The sequence below is a fragment of the Lipotes vexillifer genome, unplaced genomic scaffold (assembly GCF_000442215.2).
Source record: "Lipotes vexillifer unplaced genomic scaffold, Lipotes_vexillifer_v1.1 scaffold2430, whole genome shotgun sequence".
Taxonomy (NCBI): Eukaryota; Metazoa; Chordata; class Mammalia; order Artiodactyla; family Lipotidae; genus Lipotes; species Lipotes vexillifer.
In genome coordinates, this window is record NW_006795960.1 from 27,203 (window position 1) to 47,800 (window position 20,598).

General features: G+C 37.6%; 1 protein-coding gene across 1 annotated transcript; it reads left to right on the plus strand.

Annotated features, from left to right (window-relative positions):
* The first annotated feature begins 3,865 nt into the window (after nt 1-3,865).
* Nucleotides 3,866-20,142, plus strand: CCDC90B (coiled-coil domain containing 90B). Its single transcript, XM_007468054.1, has 7 exons — nt 3,866-3,895; nt 9,855-9,956; nt 10,940-10,981; nt 11,080-11,151; nt 11,244-11,297; nt 13,115-13,229; nt 20,087-20,142. Exons 1-7 carry the CDS (start codon nt 3,866-3,868, stop codon nt 20,140-20,142), a joined length of 471 nt encoding a protein of 156 aa, XP_007468116.1.
* The last annotated feature ends 456 nt before the right edge of the window (nt 20,143-20,598 follow it).

The following is a 20,598-nucleotide window of genomic DNA, read 5'->3' on the forward strand; positions in this document are numbered from 1 at the left end:
TACATGAGACTAAATGAACTGATGAATATGATTTATAATTTTATCACTTTTTCTGAAACATACTGGATTTTAATCCTTGTTTTCCAGGAAAACAGGAAAAGCTTTCCTCTTATGCTGTGACCTACAACAAGTTGATAAAGTATACCTTTGTAAACAAAGATGAAATATATATCATTTTCTCTCTGCCTGATCCTTCCAGAATTTGGCTTCTCCAGCTGGCTCCCCTGTGAACTTGATGGTTTACTGCAACCAGATTACAACTAGTTATACTAATCATTGCTTTAATTTGTTCTCCTTGTTTTCAATTTGTTTATGCTTTCTGTCTCTGCTATACTGTGACTTTATTAATGTATAAAGCTGTACTAGTTGTGTTACCTACATCCCGTCTGTTTTATAAGATTACTGTCTACTGGGGAATTCCCTGGTGGTCTAGTGGTTAGGACTCCAAGCTTTTACTGCTGAGGTTGCAGGTTCAATCCCTGGTCAGGGAAGATCCCACAAGCTGCACAGCGTGGCCAGGGGAAAAAAAAAATTGTTGTCTTTTGCATTACCCAATGTGTAACCAGGTCTCCAACAAAATTAATGATGGCTAAAAATCTTCAGACCGTTAATTATATATAGATAACCTACATAAAATAACTGTAATAGTACAACTCTAGTTATGGGAAGAAGCAACAGGGGAAAACATTTCCTGGATCAAAAGAGACTAGTAAGACAGGTGATCCAGAGAAGTTTAGATTATCAACAGGGCCTAATCCAAAAATTAACACATTGAGTATAGCCTATCAACAGAATCTTTACCTGATCTGGGGACAAGCCTTCCTAGCACCATGGGACAAAATTGGTCATGAAATGCTTCCCAAATGATGGTTGAATTTATGAGCAAGGTGAGGCACTGTGGATGAAAAATGTTGCCTGCCATATCAGTAAACGAAGGATGCTGCAGCCACCAGCCACTGCAGCCACCCTCAGCCATGCACTCTGAGGGGATTCAGGATGGAGAAAAGCAGGACACTGGTCCTAGATAGTTAAGGTGCATATCAAAGGAATGATTTCAGTGAGCCCAGACCCTTGCATCTTCCCATACATAGAAAAGTGCTAAATTCATTAACTTGAGATGTCTGGTTTTCTTTAACAGTAATCTTTTGATGTTCCAGCTACCGGGTTTTTGTTGCAAAACTCTTGTATATCTTGGCTCCTCCCTTACCTCTTCTGAGCAGTCTCTCAGACGATCTGAGAGGCTGTCCTCCAGGCTTAAGTCCTCAGAAAATCCACTGAATAAAACATAATTCTCAACTTTTAGGTTGCACTTTTTTTTTTTTTTCAGTCAACATGTAGGAAGCTTCTCTTTGTGGAAGGTATTCAAAGTTTGTTGACTGAAGTCAGAGGAACTGTGTACTAATATGCCTTGCTCTGAGACCATAAGATCTCAAATTACTTAGCTCCTCTGAGCCTCAGTTTTCCTCATCCACAACATGAGAATTTTAAGGATAAGTAATAGGTGTGAAAATAGTAACATGTTGTATAAATATTATTACTGATTTTTTCCCCTAAACCCCAAATAAAAGACTGAACTTCTAATCAACTGAATCAACTTCTAATCAAGGATAGGTAACTAAGGGTACCAATCATTGTTCCTAATGCAGTTGTTATAGAAATCTGCCCCTCTTTTTCCTCTGGTTTTCTTTTTCTCTCCCTCCTTAGGTTTAATATTGACCCACAGGCACACTGCTTAACTCTTCTAGATGCCACTCAAAGCCAAAAAGATTGCTGACCTCTGTGCTAATGAGTGTGTATGTGTTCAAAATTGATCCACCTTTACATCTGCTTCCTTTTATTTCTGGTTAACCAGAATTCATCTGAGTACTTGAATGAATTAATCTAAAGGACTAGACATTACTCTTTCATTATTTGAATTTAGAGTTTATGTTTAGATTTTTTTAAAAAACATCTGTTTCCTGTTTATTAGTCTATAAAGTCAATGAAGACATCTGTTATGTCTGGTTTTGCTCATCATCCCCTGTGCCTAACACAGTGCCTGGCACTCAGATGTTTCTTGACTAGAAAGTTATATAGGAAGGAATCACATTTGCCTTACACTATACTAGCAGAAAAGTAATACCTGAGGTTGCAGCTTTGTCTTTTAAGTACCTAGGTGTCTTAAGTGGCTTAGGATAAAAAAAGACAGCATGGGGTAAGAGAGCATGAGATTTGGAGTCAAAAGACCTGGATCTGAATCCTGATTCTGCCAGAGACTCTATGACCTTAGGCAAGACCTTAGGCAAAACCTTAGGCTTTACCTTTCCTAGGCTTGATTTTCTTATCTAAAAAGGTGAATAATACCACGATGCCTTGGTAGTATATAAAGTATCTAGTATAGTACCTTGTGTTTGATTAGTAGTTTATACTAATTAGCAGTTATTTTACATAATACATAGTAATGGCAATAAAGTTGTGTATAGACAGAGTTCTCCCCCAAAGAAAATACTTTTTAATAAATTCATCAGCAGTAGATGGAAAAGAACCATTCTGTGTCTAGGTTAAAAATTGGGAATTTATTGAAATAGGACATTTATTTCAAAAATGAGAACAACATCCTAGGTCTTTTGTGTTGATACCACTAAATACTCCCGGATTTAAAATCTGATTCACTGATTGATTCAACAATAAAATACTGTGAGCCAACTATTTGCCAAGCACTGTTTTAGGTACTAAAGATACAGATGAAAAACACAGTCCAGGCCTCATGGCACTTACATTCTGGTTCAGAGAGACAAGCAGTAAACAAGATAATTTCAGATTAGAACTGAGAACTGTGTAGGAAATAAACTGTGGATATATAAGAGTGGGAGGACAGAAATCTATTTTAGATGGGGGTATATGTCTAAAACTTATCACAGCTCTATGAAAGACTTCTGAGCAAGAAGGAGAGTTGCTGGACAGTTTCTGCTCTCCAGTAATTAGAGATGTGCCAGCAGTACCCAAAGCTTTTTTTTATTTTTAAATAAATTTATTTACTTTTGGCTACTTTGGGTCTTTGTTGCTGTGCGTGGGCTTTCTCTAGTTGAGGCGAGCGGTGTCTACTCTTTGTTGCGGTGTGCGGGCTTCTCATTGCGGTGGCTTCTCTTTGTTGCAGAACACGGGCTCTAGGCATGTGGGCTTCAGTACTTGTGGCATGCGGGCTCAGTATCTGTGGCTCACGGGCTCTAGAGTGCAGGCTCAGTAGCTGTGGCGTACGGGCTTAGTTGTTCCGCAGCATGTGGGATCATCCCAGACCAGGGCTCGAACCTGTGTCCCCTGCATTGGCAGGCGGATTCTTAACCACTGCGCCACCAGGGAAGTCCCCCCAAAGCTTTTGATGTATATTATGTTATGATGTTAGACTGACTCTTAAAATTTTGGAATACTAAAAGACAACAAACATTTACTGAATGTTTACTATGTACAGAATAATGTTAGAGACTTTTCAGATAAAAGAATCAGGGGCTCAGGGACTTCCCTGGCAGTCCAGTGGTTAAGACTACCCTCCCAATGCAGCGGGTATGGGTTCAATCCCTAGTTGGGGAATTAAGATCCTGCATGCTGCACGGCGTGGCCGGAAAAAAAAAAAAAAAAAGAATCGGGCTCAGATAAGTCCTTTATCTTGCTTGAAATTACAGAATTCCCAAGTAGAAGAGCTGGAACTGTATTACAAATAGATGGGGGGGAATGCTTTAGAAGCTAAAATGTGACGCTTCTATTAGTTACTACAAAAAAAACTGCCTTTTCTTTTCAGATTTCTTCACCACCGCAGCCAAGGAAGGATATGATATGAGGCGAGTGGACATAACTCCTTTAGAACAAAGGAAATTAACGTTTGATACGCATGCATTGGTTCAGGACTTGGAAACTCATGGTGAGAAACATGGGTCCCTTTTGAAAGAATATCAACGGTACTCATAACAAATTACCTAGTCAAGACAACATCACCATTATGAACAATTAAGAGTCACTGTTTAGGTTGCTTCCATGTCCTGGCTATTGTAAACAGAGCTGCAGTGAACACTGTGGTACATGACTCTTTGAATTATGGTTTTCTCAGGGTATATGCCCAGTAGTGGGATTGCTGGGTCATATGGTAGTTCTATTTTTAGTTTTTTAAGGAACCTCCATACTGTTCTCCATAGTGGCTGTATGAATTTACACTCCCACCAACAGTGCAAGAGGGGTCCCTTTTCTCCACACCCTCTCCAGCATTTATTGTTTGTAGATTTGTTGCTGATGGCCATTCTGACTGGTGTGAGATGATATCTCATTGTAGTTTTGATTTGCATTTTTCTAATGATTAATGATGTTGAGCATTCTTTCATGTGTTTGTTGGCAATCTGTATATCTTCTTTGGAGAAATGTCTGTTTAGGTCTTCTGCCCATTTTTGGATTGGGTTGTTTGTTTTTTTGATATTGAGCTGCATGAATGGATAAAGATGTGGCACATATATACAATGGAATATTACTCAACCATAAAAAGAAACGAAATTGAGTTATTTGTAGTGAGGTGGATGGACCTAGAGTCTGTCATACAGAGTGAAGTAAGTCAGAAAGAGAAAAACATATACCATATGCTAACATATATATATGGAATCTAAAAAAAAAAAAAAGTTTCTGAAGAACCTAGGGGCAGGACAGGAATAAAGATGCAGACGTAGAGAATGGACTTGAGGACATGGGGAGAAGGAAGGGTAAGCTGGGACAAAGTGAGTAAGTGGCATGGACTTATATATACTACCAAATGTAAAATAGATAGCTAGTGAGAATCAGCTGCATAGCACAGGGAGATCAGCTAAGAGCTTTGTGACCACGTAGAAGGATGGGATAGGGAGGGTGGGAGGGAGACGTAAGAGGGAGGAGATATGGGGGTATATGTATATGTATAACTGATTCACTTTGTTATAAAGCAGAAACTAACACATCATTGTAAAGCAATTATACTCCAATAAAGATGTTAAAAAAAAAAAAGAAAAGGGAGACGTATAAAATAAGCTACAAGGATATATTGTACAACACATGGGTAATAGACAATATTTTATAACTATAAATATAACTATATTGCTTTAACATACAAAGAATTCATATGAATCAATAAGAAAAGTTAAGCAGTTTTATAGAAAAATGGACAAAGGCCATAAACAGCTCACAGAAAAATAAATTACCAATAAATGTATGTAAAGATGCTTAATCAAGGAAATGCAAATTTTAAGTATAAATTAAAATAACAATGCAATACCATTTTAATGTTAATTATACACTCAAAAAAGACTAGTAATACCCATGTTGATGTAAATGTGGGGAAATGGATCAGTGGAATTAAAATTGGAGAGTGCTCTTTAGAGAATAATTTAGCATAATCTGTCGATTTTTAATTATAACCATTTTCTTAAAAGACTGCAGTTGACCCTTGAACAACACAGGGGTTGGGGCACCGACCGCCTGTGTAGTCAAAAATCTGCATGTAACTTTATAGTGGCCCTCTGTATCCGCAATTCCACATCCACAGCTTCAACCAACCACAGATTGTGTGGTATGGTAGTATTTACTATTGAGAAAAATCTGCATCTAAGTGGACCCACTCAGTTCAAATCCATGTGTTCAAGAGTCAACTGCATGAAAATTTAAATGATAGAAGTTATTCTAGCTGTCTATTTTGAGAAGGATGTGCACTTTTTAAAAAATATAAATACCTATTTGCCGCTTATAGGATTTGACAAAGCACAAGCAGAAACAATTGTATCAGCATTAACCATTTTATCAAATGTCAGCCTCGATACTATCTATAAGGAGATGGTCACTCAAGCTCAACAGGTAATGTTTTCATTTTTATCACTTCTGACAGTTTCATTAGACAATCTTTTTCATAACTGCATCTCTGTTTAGCCACCCACCTTCTAAACACACCTGCATCTTCCTTATTATTCTCTCTAAAGGAACCAAAAACAAAAAACATGTAGCAAAGTCAGTATCCAGAGAGACTGAGGAGTTAGAATAGTCATCACAAAATTATGGTAACACAAAGAGTAAAATTTTGTCAGATCTTTCATTGTGTAAGATAGTTATATTATTTGAGTCATGGGATGGTGATAGGTTGTTAGTTAAACAACTTTTTCCACATAGAAAGCCCACCACAGTAGAAGAGCTGACCAGTTTACTGCAGTCATGTGTATGTTCTGGTTAATTTTCACAAAGTTGGAAAGCTGGAAGGAGTTTCCAACATACATGGCTGGGAAGGAGTTCATAAATCACCTGGCTAAGATGCTTTAATCTGACCAGATACCTGAATCCTTAAAAGCCAAATAATACCATTTACTAAGAACTTAAGAAGTGAGAGGCAGTGCTGGGGACTGCTCATATATGATCTTATTTAATCTCTCTAACAACCTTGAAAAGTAGGTAGAATTATTCTATTTTACCACTGAAGAAAGGATCAGAGAGGTTCAGTAAATTTGCAAGAGTTGTCATTGTGGTGCTATGGACAAAAAGCAATAATTTTATATGAAGGATAGAATAAGCTAAATGAACTTAACTGTAGAATAATAATTCAAAATCTGTCTATCATGAATTAATTACTGTGTTTAAGAATCTGTTTTCTTTCTCTGGTTATATTTTTTTAATTTTAATTTTTTTAATTTTAATTTTTTTAATTTAGGCTTTCTTCTTCAGATAAATAGTTCACAGCAGAGAAATATTAGGATTTCTTTCTTACATAAAATTAGGAGCTCTTGCATAAAATGTCATTACTTCAAAGGTGAAGAAAGAGCGAAATTTTAAAAAGATTTTTACTGTAATATCCAATTAATTATGTCTTTAGAATTAAAACCATACAGTCCCTAGATTTAACTTAACTTTAAATTTGTATGTGTATTATTTTAGCTAAATTTATTCAGGATCATAACAGACTATTAATATTACATCCACCAAAGAAAAAGCCACTCATTTAATCCCCCCCAAACCTTTGAGCTATCCTGAAAGAGCTAATGGTACTCTTAAATCAGATTTTTAAGTTTCTCTGCAATATAATCAGTGAATTAAAACTTTTTTGAGGAATTTTTATGCTGCCAGGGCCATTTAATCTTACATTTAAAATGTTGGATTGGATGTAGGAACACTACTACTGAACTTTTGGGTTTTTTATTACTGGTGTATGAAATCAAAATCCCATTCCATCCTTGAGCCATAGGCCATGAGGCAAACAAGCTTCATACTTGATCACTTCAGAAAGAGCCATGCTAAGTCAAGTGTGCTCAGTCTGAGAATGTGGTTATATTCTGAATTTGCTTATAGTCTGAATAACATTCATATTCTCTGGTGGCTCCACAGTAGTTACAATGATCACACTTTTAATAGATTTGACTGTATTAAATTTTTCCACTTAAAGTTTTTGAAGATGGACATACGTGCTATCTTATAGGCTTTTTGAGTCCCAAACTATTTAAAGGCGGAAAGGGAGATAGAAAGAGTTTAGAGTCAACAGTACAGTAATTCCTTATTCTCAAGTTCAGAGTCTCTAAGAAGTATGTAGTTACATTTTCTACTCTTCTCTATGTAGTTCTGGTAATAAAATAACACTTTATTAAAGACTTAAACAAAAATAATATTATAGTTAATGTCTTCGAACTCCTTCGTAATGATATTTGGGGGGAACAAGACCGACAACCCTAAAGGCCACTTCTATATGACTTCTGAGGCAATTCTCATGAATATTTCAAGCAGAACTGCATAAAAGAAAATGAACCTCCCTCCCCAATAATATAGATGAGGGATAGGGAAAGCATTAAGAGTCAGGGATGTCTATTGTACACAGTAAAAAATACTTTTTAATTTTATGATAGGAATAATATTTAAAGCAAAACTCCCTCCACATCAAAACATTGGAGTCACACTGTCCTGCTTCAGCCATTAGACACCTGTCTCATCACAGTGATTTCATTGAATGCTAACTGTGCACCAAGTATTACTGTAAGCATTTTACATGCATTATATCATTTAGTCCTCAAAACAACTCTATAAGATATAGGTAGTTATTATTCCCATTTCAGCAAAGAGGGGGTCAAAGAAGCTAAATAACGTGCCCAAAGGCTCATAGTAAATGGCAGCGTTTGGATTCAAACCCAGGCAGCCTGACTCCAGAACTCACATTTTTAACCTCCAGTCTATGTGGCTGTGCCATCTGACAGCTGTTCTTTGAGAAGATGTGTGCATTCCAGACCCTTTGAAGACTGAGTCATTCCATAGCCATGCATCTGGAACTACTGTAGCCTCTGCTTTCTAAACGTCAAGGCAGTTTTGAAATAGCCTTTCTCACCCATATTGTGGTCAGTGGAGGACTGTAACCCCAACAATGCACTCCTAGCCACAAACTGGGAGTTCCACTAGTCATTCTGTTCTTGTTTGAGTTTTTCTGTTTTGTTTATAAACCCTGTTATAGAGGGTCTTTTTCAAGGTTACACCTTCATCTACTTTTTCTTTTGATTAAAAAGAGATAAAAGATGAGTCAGCAAACTACACGATTTTGAGAAGTTTAGTGGTTAAAGTTATATTTGCCTTGTAAGACTGCTTTAAATCATTTCTACAAAAATGTCCCTCCCTAGCAAAGTAAAAGTTTATAAGTCTATCAGATAGGGCTTCCCTGGTGGTGCAGTGGTTAAGAATCCACCTGCCAATGCAGGGGACCCAGGTTCGATCCCTAGCCTGGGAAGATCCTACATGCCACGGAGCAACTAAGCCCGTGCACCACAGCTACTGAGCCTGTGCTCTAGAGCCCGCTAACTCCTGAAGCCCGCGCACCACAACTCCTGAAGCCTGCGCACCTAGAGCCCGTGCTCCGCAACAAGAGAAGCCACTGCAATGAGAAGCCCGTGCACCACAGCTACTGAGCCTGTGCTCTAGAGCCCGCTAACTCCTGAAGCCCGCGCACCACAACTCCTGAAGCCTGCGCACCTAGAGCCCGTGCTCCGCAACAAGAGAAGCCACTGCAATGAGAAGCCCGTGCACCACAACAAAGAGGAGCCCCCGCTCACTGCAGCTAGAGAAAGCCCACACGCAGCAATGAAGACCCAACACAGCCAAAAATAAATAAAATAAATTTTAAAAAAAGAAAGAACTTGTGTGGTGATGGAGGTGTTAACTAAAAACTTAAAAAACAAAAATCTATCAGATAGGGGCCACCTTTTCTTTCACAAATTCTCTGTAGTGCCAAATATAGGAAAGATACTCAGGAATTTAAACCAAACTATGTTATACTGACAATTATTTAAACCATACTTCTATTTTATTACCTGACTTCTAAGTCTTATTCAGTATCCTAGAAATTTCTGGTGGTTGAAGATCCTTCAAAATCAACTTCCCTGGCGGTCCAGTGGTTAAGACTCTGTGCTTCCAATGCCTTGGGTGCAGGTTCGATCCCTGGTCGGGAACCGAGATCCCGCAAGCTGCGCAGCCAAAAAGTAAAAATAAAAAAAAAAAAAAAAAGCAAAGCAATGAAAGATAAAAACTTTCCCATGTAGATATTTTTTAAATAAATAAACAAAAAAAAAGAGTATTTGCTGAGGAGCTCTTGGAGGTTAAGTAAGCATTTAATTGGGATTCTTTTCATTGAAAAGACCTAGACATGTGTTTCTCTTCACTGGGAAATACTTTTTCTTCCTTGAATCTCCTACTTCTTTTAATTTTGATATTTCAGATATATAGGTTTCATTTGTTTTGTTTTTTACTTAGCCAAGCAACATTATACCTTGTAGCAAGACAATAATTTTTTTAAAGTTTCATGAACAATTCCATGCAAGGGGATGGCATCACTCAGTTATTTTAATTTTGCATTTTAGGAAATAACAGTGCAACAGTTAATGGCTCATTTGGACTCCATCAGGAAAGACATGGTCATCCTAGAGAAGAGTGAATTTGCAAATCTGCGAGCAGAGAACCAGGTGATACAAGTCTCAGTTTATTACTAATAAAATAACTGATTTCATAAGTATCCTACTTGGTGAAGAATAGGACCCCAAAACTATTTCATGTGGTTATTAAATAATTATTAGCAAGTTTTTAGATAAAAGTATACATGTTTAACCATACCTAATCTATGTATACATCATAGTTTCTTGCATACTAAAGAATGACAGTTGTATCTTATACAGGTCACACAAAAGGAAATCTTTGAGCTACATATATTTTATTAAATTTCTAATGTAGTTCAGAATAATGTTCTCAGAACTGACAGTAATGTAGCATTTTCCACTTTTTTCGTTCTGTAATAATTATTTTGTCAAGAGAAAAATGTTTCTGTAATTCAGTCAGAACTTTGTTGTTACCCACTAGCTTAAAATATTTTAAAATTTAGAATATCAATCTTTTTTTTTAAGTAGAATACAGTAGGTCCCCCCTTATCTGCATTTTCGCTTTCCACAGTTTTAGTTACTTGTGGTCAACTGCAGTCTGAAAATATTACGTGGAAAATTCCAGAAATAAACAATTCATATGTTTATGTCACACTGATCTGAGTAGCGTGATGAAATCTTTCACCATCCCACTCCATTCCCCCCAGGACATGAATCATCTCTTTGTCCAGTGTATCCACACTGTATATGCTACCTACCCATTTGACTGTACGTATAGGGTTCAGTACTATTCGAGGTTTCATCCACTTGGGATCTTGGAACATATCCCCAGTGGATCAGGGGGGACTACTATATTGAAACATAAATACATTGTCTAATGTTATGTTCATAATTATTTTCTGAATATGATGAACTATTAGTTCTTTTTTTGTCTTTATTCTTTATCAGATAATGTATTAGAAATCCACAGAATGTCCAATTTTTGCTTATGCAGGGTTTCAGATTTTTTAAATAAATCATAATATGGACTTTTGGTTTAACAGCAATTGTGTGTGATCTTTCTTTATACCTAGAAAATGAAAATTGAATTAGAACAAGTTAAGCAACAACTGATAGTAAGTGAAACTTTTTTCCCCACTTCAGAATAGTTCATTAATTTCAGAACAAATATTCATTACAAGATCACTTCTTGAATATTTTTTTTTCTTTAAAGAATGAAACCAGTCGAATCAGAGCAGATAATAAACTGGATATCAACCTAGAAAGGAGCAGAGTAACAGATATGGTAATGTGCTTTTAAATGTACTTTTTTGCACTTACTCCTTTTTAATTCCTTTTAGTCTTTTTTTTAACCTCTTGATAAACCATATCGTTTAGTTTACAGATCAAGAAAAGAAACTTATGGAGGCAACCACAGAATTTGCCAAAAATGTAAGCTGCTATGTAAAAGTTTCTCTTCTGTATAGCTCTCATGCCTTATGTAACTGCCTTTATGTGTATCATTTTATAAGTTTGGACTTCAACAAGCTAGCCCTATAGATTCCATGATTTCCTCATAGCTATTATAGTTAACCAGTACTTTGGGGGAAGCTGCTACCAGGTGGATGGGAGTACCTGAGCTGTGACTTCTGAGTCAGAATCAAGCTTTCCAGGTAGCATACTTTTTTTTAACTAAATTATTTTTATATGGAAGAGAACTATTTTTTAAAAAGACAAGGATTCACAATTAGTATTTCAATGAATGCCTAGGTTCAGTCAAATAAAAAATTTTTATGTTAGATACTGTTTTACTTACCTTTTTTGTCTATTAATTTATTTAATCCTTATATCAGCCTCTGTGTGAGGTAGGCACTCTATTCCCATTCTACCAATTTGGAAAGTGAGGCAGAAGGAAGTTAAGGTCACACAACTAAAAAGTGGTAGAGCCAGATGTCAACCTGGATTCTAAACTCCATACTCATAACTACTGTTTACCTCTCAGTAATCCTAAATTGTGATCATTATTTAATCTCTGTGGCTGAGTAAAACCTAGCTTTCTGACTCAGCCTAGTCCTTTTCTTAAAAGTTAAAAGTCACTTGGTCTACAGTCTAACATAAGAGACATCACTCTTGATTAAAATTCAGTAGACACGAAGGTCCCATTTGCCGTTCTAAGCAGCCTATATTCCCTTCTCTAACTTCTTGGCCAGATAAAGGAGATAAACAAGGAAATCAACAAATTCTCTCCCAGCTAATTTCTGAGCTCTAAATATCATCTTATTTCTCTTTCTACCCCTTAGTCCCTATGCATATAGCATTCAGTGTTACCCAACAAGCATTTCTGCCATCTCCTTTAATATTGGTGCCAGTTCATATTATAAACCCAGTTGGTTTTTCCTTTTGCAAAATATATTTAAAGTTTTAACTATGATATCCTAAGGACTTTATACACATAAGGTGATAGTTCTGTGACTAACATTTTTGCTTCTTAGTTTATCCTCATATATTTAGGTCTCAAATACAGGCATACCTCAGAGGTATTGCAGGTCCATTTCCAGACAACAGCAATAAAGCAAATACTGAAATAAAGTGAGTCACACAAATTTTTTGGTTTCCAGTGCATATAAAAGTTATGTTTACAATATACTGTAGTTTATTAAGTGTGCAGTGGCACTATATCTAAATAAACAATATCCATACCTTAATTTAAAAATAACTGCTACAAAGATGCTAACTTACATCTCCTGAGCTGTCAGTGTGTGGTAATCTTTTGCAATAGTAACATCAGAGATCACTGGTCACAGATCACCATAATAAATATAGTAATAATGGAAAAGTTTGAAGTATTGCAAGAATCACCAAATTGTGACACAGAGACATGAAGTGAGCAACGGCGCCGATACACTTGTTTGACTCAGGGTTGCCACAAAGCTTCAATTTGTTTAAAAAAAGCATGCAACATCTTCGAAGCACAATAAAATGAGGTGTGCCTGTATCTTCCTGTGAGGTTTTTAGTAGAATGTGCCCAGAATGTGATAATCCTAAGAAATAGTCTCCAAATATCAAAGTAGAAGGAATACTTTTTGTCAATTTGTAATATTCATGTAGTGTTATTTTTTCTTTTTAATATCACTGTGCTTTTTTACTGTTTCCCCACTTAAAACTTTTGTTACTCAAAATTAGCCCATAAGTGAGGATTTCTAAAGTGAACATTTTTCTCCATGGTACACAGGGACAAAATTTAATTGTCTTATTCTTAATTACTACAGGATACCAAAACCAGAGGTATTATTTCAGAGACCGGTAACAAAATTGACACTGAAATTGCCTCTTTAAAAACCCTAATGGAGTCTAACAAGCTTGAGACAATTCGTTACCTTGCAGGTAAGGCTGTGTTTGTCAGAGAAAGGAATTACTATCATTTGATTTTCAGACTTATTAGCTCCTACCTCCCAAGGTAGCCATGGGGCACAGAAGGAAAAAAAGGAGGAGCTGTAACAGATCTCCTTTATTGTTTGGTTCCCTGGAGTACTTGGAAAATGTAAGTTTAATAGGCAACTCTGCATCCTCCTAATGGGAAAAAGCATATGGATGTCAAAGATAAACAACGATGCAAAGATACACTGGGTATTCCACAATGAAAAAAATGAAAAATTTTAGATAAAGATCACCAAAATAGATATAGACCATTAAAAACCACAGCAAGCAAAGGGGCAAAAACTGCCTCCTATCTTGAATCCAACTGACAGAGCAGGGATACTACCCAAAATTAGATTATTTGTCACATACTGAGTTCCTCAAGTACCATGAGACCTGACCAATTTACAGAGCCCCAAGGAGTTAGAAAGAATGCCCTAGTCAAGTAGTACATTTTTCTTTGTATAAAAAGGTAATACATTTTCATCCTAAATTGTTCATATAATTCAAAAGCAATATAGTAAAAGTGAAAGCCTTCTCCCTCCCCATATGTATTTACTATTAGTAGTATATATCTTTCTAGGCTTTTCCTTCTATATGTGAACATTGCAGATTTTTTAAATAGTAATTAGATGATACTGTACAGAGTACAACTTCTAAAAATTTAACCAAAGGTTTTGATTATCTTTCCACATGAATACATATATAGACTTTTTTTTTTACTAGAAAACATACTATTCCATTGTATGAAAATACCATAATTTATTTATCCAAACCTCTATTAACAGACATTCTGCTCCCAACTGTTTTTATTAAAAACAATATTGTGGGCTTCCCTGGTGGTGCCAGTGGTTAAGAATCTACCTGCCAGCGCAGGGGACACAGGTTCAAGCCCTGGTCCAGGAAGATCCCACATGCCGTGGAGCAATGAAGCCCGTACGCCACAACTACTGAAGCCCGTGTGCCTAGAGCCCGTGCTCCGCAACAAGAGAAGCCCCTGCTCGCCACAACTAGAGAAAGCCCACGTGCAGCAACGAAGACCCAATGCAGCCAAAAATAAATAAAATAAATTTATTAAAAAAAAATATTGGACCAAATAGCCCTATATATGTGTGAGTAAATACACACACACCCCTTTATGCCATCACGCTAGTATTTCTATATAATAAATTGCTTATGCACATCTAAAAATCGGGGTCAAAAAGATAGGCACATTTAAAAATTTTATGTTATTGTCCAAAATAAAATTGCTGCTTTATACCATCAGTGATTTTCTGGGTAGGCACTAATTATGTTGAAGCGGCAGCAGGAGTAGAGATGGAGCCCCTAGCCCTCAGCTGATGCACACCCCGACTCCCCCTTCCTCTCTTCAACTTGAATGACTTAGCATCTAAGATCCATTTGAAGAAAGGCTTCTAAGGCTAAAACAAGATTTGAAAACCCCTATTCTAGCAAAGTCTCTGGAACCAGAGATCTTCTGTCCGATAGGAATGCTAACAGGAAATGCCAAATCAGCGGTTTGCAGTGTTCATTCCCACTTTCAAAATAGACCTCAAAGCACCCCAGGTTAGGAAGAGCTTTGTATTCCACTCAGCTTCTTCTAGTGTATTTACCTAAAGAGTTATCTTCCTTTCCTTTTTTCACTGAGGATTTACAACTAACAGTTCTGAAGGCACCACCCTTTATTTTTAAGAGCAACAGCAACTACCTTGGAGACAGGTACACATAGTGTTGAGTCCTGCGTCCACCACTTGCTAGCAGTAAAACTTTGGGCTTGTTGCCTCATCTGTATGATGGGAATACTATCACTAACCTCATAGGGTTTTAATTATGGATAAATAAGGTGATACATGAAATTCTTTAGCACACTATCTGGAACATGGTAAGTAGTAGGATCAAATGAGAGAATGTATAATTGACCAGTGGCAACAAGACAAGAAACTGTTTGTTATTCTTTCTCCTCAACTGTCCAGCTTCCCACTATGTCTCAGAGAGACCTAATCCCATTTCTTAAAATTAAGGAAATGATCTTGTCATTAATGAAGTTTCAGTAAGTAGTGTGACCAAATGGGATAATGTATAATTAGATTTACACATTAAAAATAGGATAGCCTTAGCTATGAAAGGCTGTTTCTCATGTCTTTTTTTTTTTTTTTAATTGTTTGGCTGCGTCCAGGCTTTCTCTAGTTGCGGTAAGTGGGGGCTACTCTTCGTTGCAGTGCACAGGCTTCTCATTGCAGTAGCTTGTCTTGTTGCGGAGCATGGGCTCTAGGTGCATGGGCTCAGTAGTTGTGGCACGGGGGCTCTAGAGTACAGGCTCAGTATTTGTGGCACACGGGCTTAGTTGCTCCGCGGCATGTGGGATCTTGCCGAACCAGGGCTCAAACCCGTGTCCCTTGCATGGGCAGGCAGATTCTTAACCACTGTGCCACTAGGGAAGTCCCTCTTGTGTCTTTAATCATAGAAGTTTGCTCTTCATCTCAGAGTCTCTATTTTAAAATCATGGCTGTTTAAACAGACTGGAATCTAGGGAGTCCCTAAAAGCCTCACCCAAATTCACCTTCTGAAGGAGAACAGAAAGGTTTTCTATCCAGTATGATGTAACATAGAGAACAGGTGGTATATTAACTATTAAAAAAGCCTGATGTGGGCCTTCCCTGGTGGCACAGTGGTTAAGAATCCGCCTGCCAGTGCAGTAGACACAGGTTCTAGCCCTGGTCCGGGAAGATCCCACATGCCGCCGAGCAACTAAGCCCAGGCATCACAACTACTGAGCCCATGTGCCACAACTACTGAAGCCTGTGCTCCTAGAGCCCATGCTGTGCAATGAGAAGCCACCACAATGAGAAGCCCATGCACCACAACAAAGATTAGCCCCCCGCTTGCCACAATTAGAGAAAGCCCACAGGCAGCAATGAAGACCCAACACAGCCAAACACAAATTAATAAATAAATAAATTTAAAAAAAAATAAAAAGCCTGATGCTTTCTCTGCCTTTTCTTCTACCTCATTGAGTTTTTTTTTAAAGGGCTTCCATTAAAATTTCATTTTTTTATTTATAAATTTTTAATAATTATGAAATCACTTTTTCTTTTTGCCATTTTTAAAAAAATAATTGCTTCACCATACTGTGTTAGTTTCTGTTGCACAACAAAGCGAATCAGCCATATGCATACACATGTCCCCATATCCCCTCCCTCTTGAGCCTCCCTTCCATCCTCCCTTTCCCACCCCTCTAGGTCATCGCAAAGCACCAAGCCAATCTCCCCGTGCTATGCTGCTGCTTGCCACCAGCCAACTATTTTACATTCAGTAGTGTATATATGTCGATGCTACTCTCACTTTGTCCCATCTTTGCCCTCCCACCCCATGTCCTCAAGTCCATTCTCTATGCCTACCTCTTTATTCCTGCCCTGCAACTAGGTTCATCAGTACCATTTTTTTTTTTAGATCCAATATATATGCGTTAGTATAACGGTATTTTTCTCTTTCTGACTTACTCTGTATGACAGACTCTAGGTCCATTCATCTCACTACAAATAACTCAGTTTCATTTCTTTTTATGGCTGAACAATATTCCATTGTATATATGTCCCACATCATCTTTATCCATTCATCTGTTGATGGACATTTAGGTTGGTTCCATGTCCTGGCTATTGTAAATAGTGCTGCAGTGAACATTGTGGTGCATGTCTCTTTTTGAATTATTGTCTTCTCAGGGCATATGCCCAGTAGTGGGACTGCTGGGTCGTATAGTAGTTCTATTTTTAGTTTTTTAAGGAACCTCCATACTGTTTTCCACAGTGGTTGTATCAATTTACATTCCCACCAACAGTGTAGGAGGGTTCCCTTTTCACCACACCCTTTCCAGCATTTATTGTTTCTAACTTTTTTGATACTGGCCATTCTGACTGGCATGAGGTAATATACCTCACTGTAGTTTTGATTTTCATTTCTCTAATAATTAATGATGTTGAGCATCTTTTCGTGTGCTTCTTGGCCATCTGTATGTCTTCCTTGGTGAAATGTCTGTTTAGGTCTTCCACCCATTCTTTAACTGGATTGTTTGTCTTTTTGATATTAAGCTCCATGAGCTGTTGGTATAGTTTGGAGATTATTCCTTGGTCTGTTGTTTAATTTGCAAGTATTTTCTCCCATTCTGAGGGTTGTCTTTTTGTCTTGTTTATGGTTTCCTTTGCTGTGCAAAAGGTTTTAAGTTTAATTAAGTCCCATTTGTTTGTTTTTATTTCTGTTACTCTAGGAGGTGGGTCAAAAAGATCTTGCTGTGATTTATGTCAAAGAGTGTTTTTCCTATGTTTTCCTCTAAAAGTTTTATAGTGTCTGGTCTTACATTTAAGTCTTTAATCCATTTGGAGTTTATTTTTGTGTACAGTGTTAGGTAATGTTCTAATTTCATTCTTTTACATGTAGCTGTCCAGTTTTCCCAGCACCACTTATTGAAGAGGCTGTCTTTTCTCCATTGTATGTTCTTGCCTCCTTTGTCGTAAATTAGGTCCCCATATGTGCGTGGGTTTATCTCTGGGCATTCTATCCTGTACCATTGATCTGTATTTCTATTTTTGTGCCAGTACCATACTGTCTTGTTTACTGTAGCTTTGTAGTATAGTCTGAAGTCAGGGAGCCTGACTTCAGACTTTTTCCACTGAAAAATCAGCTGATAACCTTATGGGGATTCCTTTGTATGTTATTTTTTGTTTTTCCCTTGCTGCTTTTAATATTTTTCCTTTGAATTTAATTTTTGTTAGTTTGATTAATATGTGTCTTGGTGTGTTTTTCCTAGGGTTTATCCTGTATGGGACTCTCTGTGCTTCCTGGACTTGGCTGACTATTTCCTTTCCCACATTAGGGAAGTTTTCCACTATAATCTCTTCACATTATTTTCTCAGACCCTTTCTTTTTCTCTTCTTCTTCTGGGACCCCTGTAATTCAAATGTTGGTGCGTTTAGTTTTGTCCCAGAGGTCTCTGATATTGTCTTCAATTCTTTTCATTCTTTTTTCTTCATTCTGCTCCTCAGCAGTTATTTCCACCATTCTGTCTTCCAGCTCACTTATTTGTTCTTCTGCCTCTGTTACTGTTATTGATTCCTTCTGGTGTATTTTTCATTTCAGTTATTGCGTTGTTCATCTCTGTTTGTTCTTTAGTTCTTCTAGATCTTTGTTAAACATTTCTTGTATTTTCTCAATCCGTGGTTACATTCTGAGATTCTGGATCATCTTTAATATCATTACTCTGAATTCTTTTTCAGGTTGATTGCCTATTTCCTCTTCGTTTATTTGGTCCTGTAGGTTTTTACCTTGCTCCTTCATCTGTGACATATTTTTTTGCCATCTCATTTTTTTTTCTTTCTTTTTTGAGTGGGATTGTGTTCCTGTTTTACTGGTTGTTTGGCTTGAGGCTTCCAACACGAGTTTATAGGCTATTGGGTAGAGCTGGGTCTTGGTGCTGAGATGAGGAACTCTGTGAGACCTCACTCCGATGAATATTCCCTGAGGTCTGAGGTTCTCTGTTAGTCTAGTGGTTTGGACTGGAGCTCCCACCACAGGAGCTTCCTCCTAACCCCGGGCTCACAAATCAAGATCCTGCAAGCTGCATGGGGTGGCAAAAAAAAAAAAGAAAAATAACAAAGTAAAAAATAAAATTAGACTAGGAAACTAACAGATATGTTAGAAATAATGTAAAAATTAAAATATAGATGAATCAACAACTGGAAGGGACATCAGTACCACAGTAGTAAAAAGGAGGAGGAGAGGGAAAAAGAAAAAAGATGGGGGGGAGGGCGTTGGCTGTGGAGAGCGGGACCTTAGCAAGGGTGAGGTTTGGGCGATGGGCAGGGCCAATGCTCAGGACCCACAGGGCTGGAAAAGGCCCAGGGGGCTCTGGGGGGGTAGGGCTTAGGCTCAAGGAACAGAAGCAACCCAGGTGTGCCCCCCACCCCTCGTTTCAGAGGGCAGGAGACCTCACCTTGGAGCCCAGCAGGCTTCCTGGGCTCGAGTGGGCAGGGCAAACGCCCTCCTCTCCTGCTCCTCCAGTCTGGGGTCTGGGAGTGCCCCTCATGCCTGCCACTCCTGATCTCCCCAGCCTCCTTCCTATGCCCCCAGTACCAATGCAGCTGGGTGGGGGGGTGGCGAGGGGGAGCCTTGGAGGGCAGGGGACCGGCCTGGGAGCTCAGCAGGCACGAAATCATTTTTAAATGTACTGAAAAGGCAATTAAAATTTTCTTATGGATGATACGGATATCTATTTTACTGGCTTAACTATGTAATTTTTTAGTACATGTAAGAAAGGTGGGTTTTCACTTATAAATTATTTCTAAAATTAGTTCGTAATTATTTAAAGTAGTCATTGTTAATAGTGCTAATGTTAATAACGACTTTAAACACTTTATAGATTCTAACTGACATAATGTACACTTTTAAATTACTGTCATCCTTATTCTGGTTTAAAATACAGGAAGCTTTTAAGAAGAATTGGTATTAATCCAGCCCTAATGGATATCCTTTATCCTTAGCTTAATTTTCTAGGGAATTAAAAGCCTCAAGTAGAAAATTGGTTGGATTGGGAATTCCTTGGTGGTCCAGTGGTTAAGACTCCATGCTTCCAATGCAGGAGGCGTGGGTTTGATCCCTTGCTGGGAAACTAAGATCCCACATGCCGCGCAACGCAGGCAAAGAAAAAAAGAAAAGAAAACTGGTTGGATTTCCTGATTTTGCTTTCAATTTAAATTGAAGATGACATTATTCTCTTTGTCTCTGCAGGATAATCACAAATGCATTACCTATAACATGTTTTCTTCTTTTCACAGCCTCAGTGTTTACTTGCCTGGCAATAGCATTGGGATTTTATAGACTCTGGAAATAACAGTGAAACTACTATATTATGCTCCTACTCCTGCTGCTGTTGACTTCTTAGAACAAACACTGTGCCAGGATGGATTTACTCTGAACATTGAAAGTTGCAGTAGAAACTTAATACAAGATTATTTAAAGTACATATGGACTAAAGGAAATGTTTTAGAATGGGAAGGTGTATTTTGTCTTTGTTTTTTATATATGTCTTTATTTCATTATGTTGAAAAGATGCCATTCAAAACCTGATTGATTTGAGACAGGCATTTTGTCTTTATCCTTTTGATAGCTCATAGAAACTGAACCAGTTTTCTTGTTTGCTTGAACAACTGTAAATCATACAGGATTTCTTTGGTATGTGTTGCAAATTTGTTTAGTTATAAATAGGGAATCTAAAGTATAGAGCAATCAAAAGACTGACCTTGTATGGTCCAGCGAGTGAGAATCAGAGGCTCTCCAACTAAGTTTT